At 37.0% G+C, this 1,755-nt stretch overlaps 1 protein-coding gene across 1 annotated transcript in view; it reads right to left on the bottom strand.

Moving 5' to 3' along the window:
- The window catches only part of fam131c (family with sequence similarity 131 member C), a 7,644-nt gene extending 7,009 nt beyond the window's left edge, over positions 1-635 (bottom strand). Inside the window, exon 1 of the mRNA XM_035657528.1 lies at positions 626-635. Coding sequence (XP_035513421.1) covers positions 626-635 — 10 coding nt within the window. The remainder of the gene's footprint in view (positions 1-625) is intronic.
- Between the last annotated feature and the right edge of the window lie 1,120 nt (positions 636-1,755).

A 1,755-nucleotide genomic window follows, 5' to 3' on the forward strand; every position in this document is an offset into this window, starting at 1 on the left:
AAGCGTTCTCTTGGGCAGAATATTGCCGTTTCTGTTTTTCACATCAGTAGACTGCTGCTACACTGCCAGATGTGTGGTCACTGCAAAACCAGGGAGATCTTTTGAATTGCTTGGTCCTTTCTTTTAAGAAACAGTTTTTTGTTAAACAAATAGAATAATTATAATATATATCATAATATAATGTCATATAAGATTTACAATAGTTATGAATATCATTAAATCTGTAAATGTGTCATTAAATAATAATAGTGTGACATTATTTGGCAGATTTAACATTTATTTAATTTGTAATGTTTTAAAAAGTAGCTCATACAGGCAATAAAAAGGTTATAAAAACATCTGGGTGTAAATGTAATTCACCCAGTGCTCATAAACTAGGGGTAAAATATCCAAACATATCTTAAATCTAAGTCTATAACAACTAAACTGAAATTTCCCTTTTCAGTGGCAATAACATGCTAATAGTTGTCCAGCTAGCAACACTAGGTTCAGTTGGCAAGCCATTACCATCAACCTGTTAAATAGCCTAACTAGTCTAATTCATTTTTTTGTCATTGTCATTGTGTTATATGTAAGTTAGCTCATTTTTACTCTACATACTATAAAGAATTTGAGTGTTGCATACCTTTGACCATTTTCTGATGCTATAGGCCTGCTGGTGGAGACACTAGAAATGTGACAGCTACACATGAGCTGCTAGACATCAGCTACATTGCAGCAAAGCACAATGAAAGTAAAAGTAACTGACATCAGCAACATTCATGCTAATATTTAAAATACACAAACATAAAGAAAGATTATAGCTCATTATAAATGGTGAAAAACAGGACATTTTGCTATAGACACCTGCATGGAGAGTGTGATGGAGCCTGGCTGTGGCGCAGACTGTTATGTGTGAAAGAGATATTAACCATAAAATGGAGCTGATCTTCCTGCATACAGTCACACTTATCTCAGTGTGCAGTAAGTATATCATAGGAAGATAATTGGCCAAATTGTAAGCTAAATCCGAGCCGTGCAATTCATGTTAAAAGTTTCCAGATAATTTTAAAGCGAGACGGTAATGTGGACTATTAGAACCCTCCATTTAATGTTTGACTTATTTCAGTCTTATTCAAGCAGCAGAACTGTGCTGATAAACACTTAAAGAGGCGGTTCACTCAAAATCACAGAAACCATATTTACATAGTTATCTCTACTGGTGTTAGGAATGCAGATGGGCTTGGTTTTATTTACCCAGATTTTGGGACATTTATATTTGATTTTTTCCCCTACTCCGATACAATTTAGGTGAATATAGAGTTTGTGTTGCTCACAGCATTGGAACTTACTTAGCTCTTACTTTTAATCTACAGAATAAACTATCAACTGTTTTAATAGGCCATGTTTTCAGTCTACACGAGAGATATAGGCACACTGAAGGCCAATATTAGGCCAAAACCTACGAAGTAAAGATGAGGGCTTTAACTCGCCTTGACAGAGGATGGCTGACCCTCCTCAGTCTGGTCCTGCTGTACTGTCATGGGATGGTGGAGCTCTGTGGGGAAACATACACATACAGACAGTTGTGATTCATGCTCTGTGTGGGGGGGTTTCTTTTGTGAATGTTGATGTTTGTGTGTTTCTAGGCAGGGGTCATGGTCTATAAAGTCAAAACCGAGTTGTCAGGGGTCAAGCGAGGCTCATATATAATGGATGAGAGAGGGTGAGCGAGAGCGTAGAATCGCCATACAGTCATTTAACTGGAGCCTCTCT

This window comes from Morone saxatilis, unplaced genomic scaffold, assembly GCF_004916995.1.
Source record: "Morone saxatilis isolate NCDOM2014 unplaced genomic scaffold, NCSU_SB_2.0 Contig15, whole genome shotgun sequence".
NCBI classification, from domain to species: Eukaryota; Metazoa; Chordata; class Actinopteri; family Moronidae; genus Morone; species Morone saxatilis.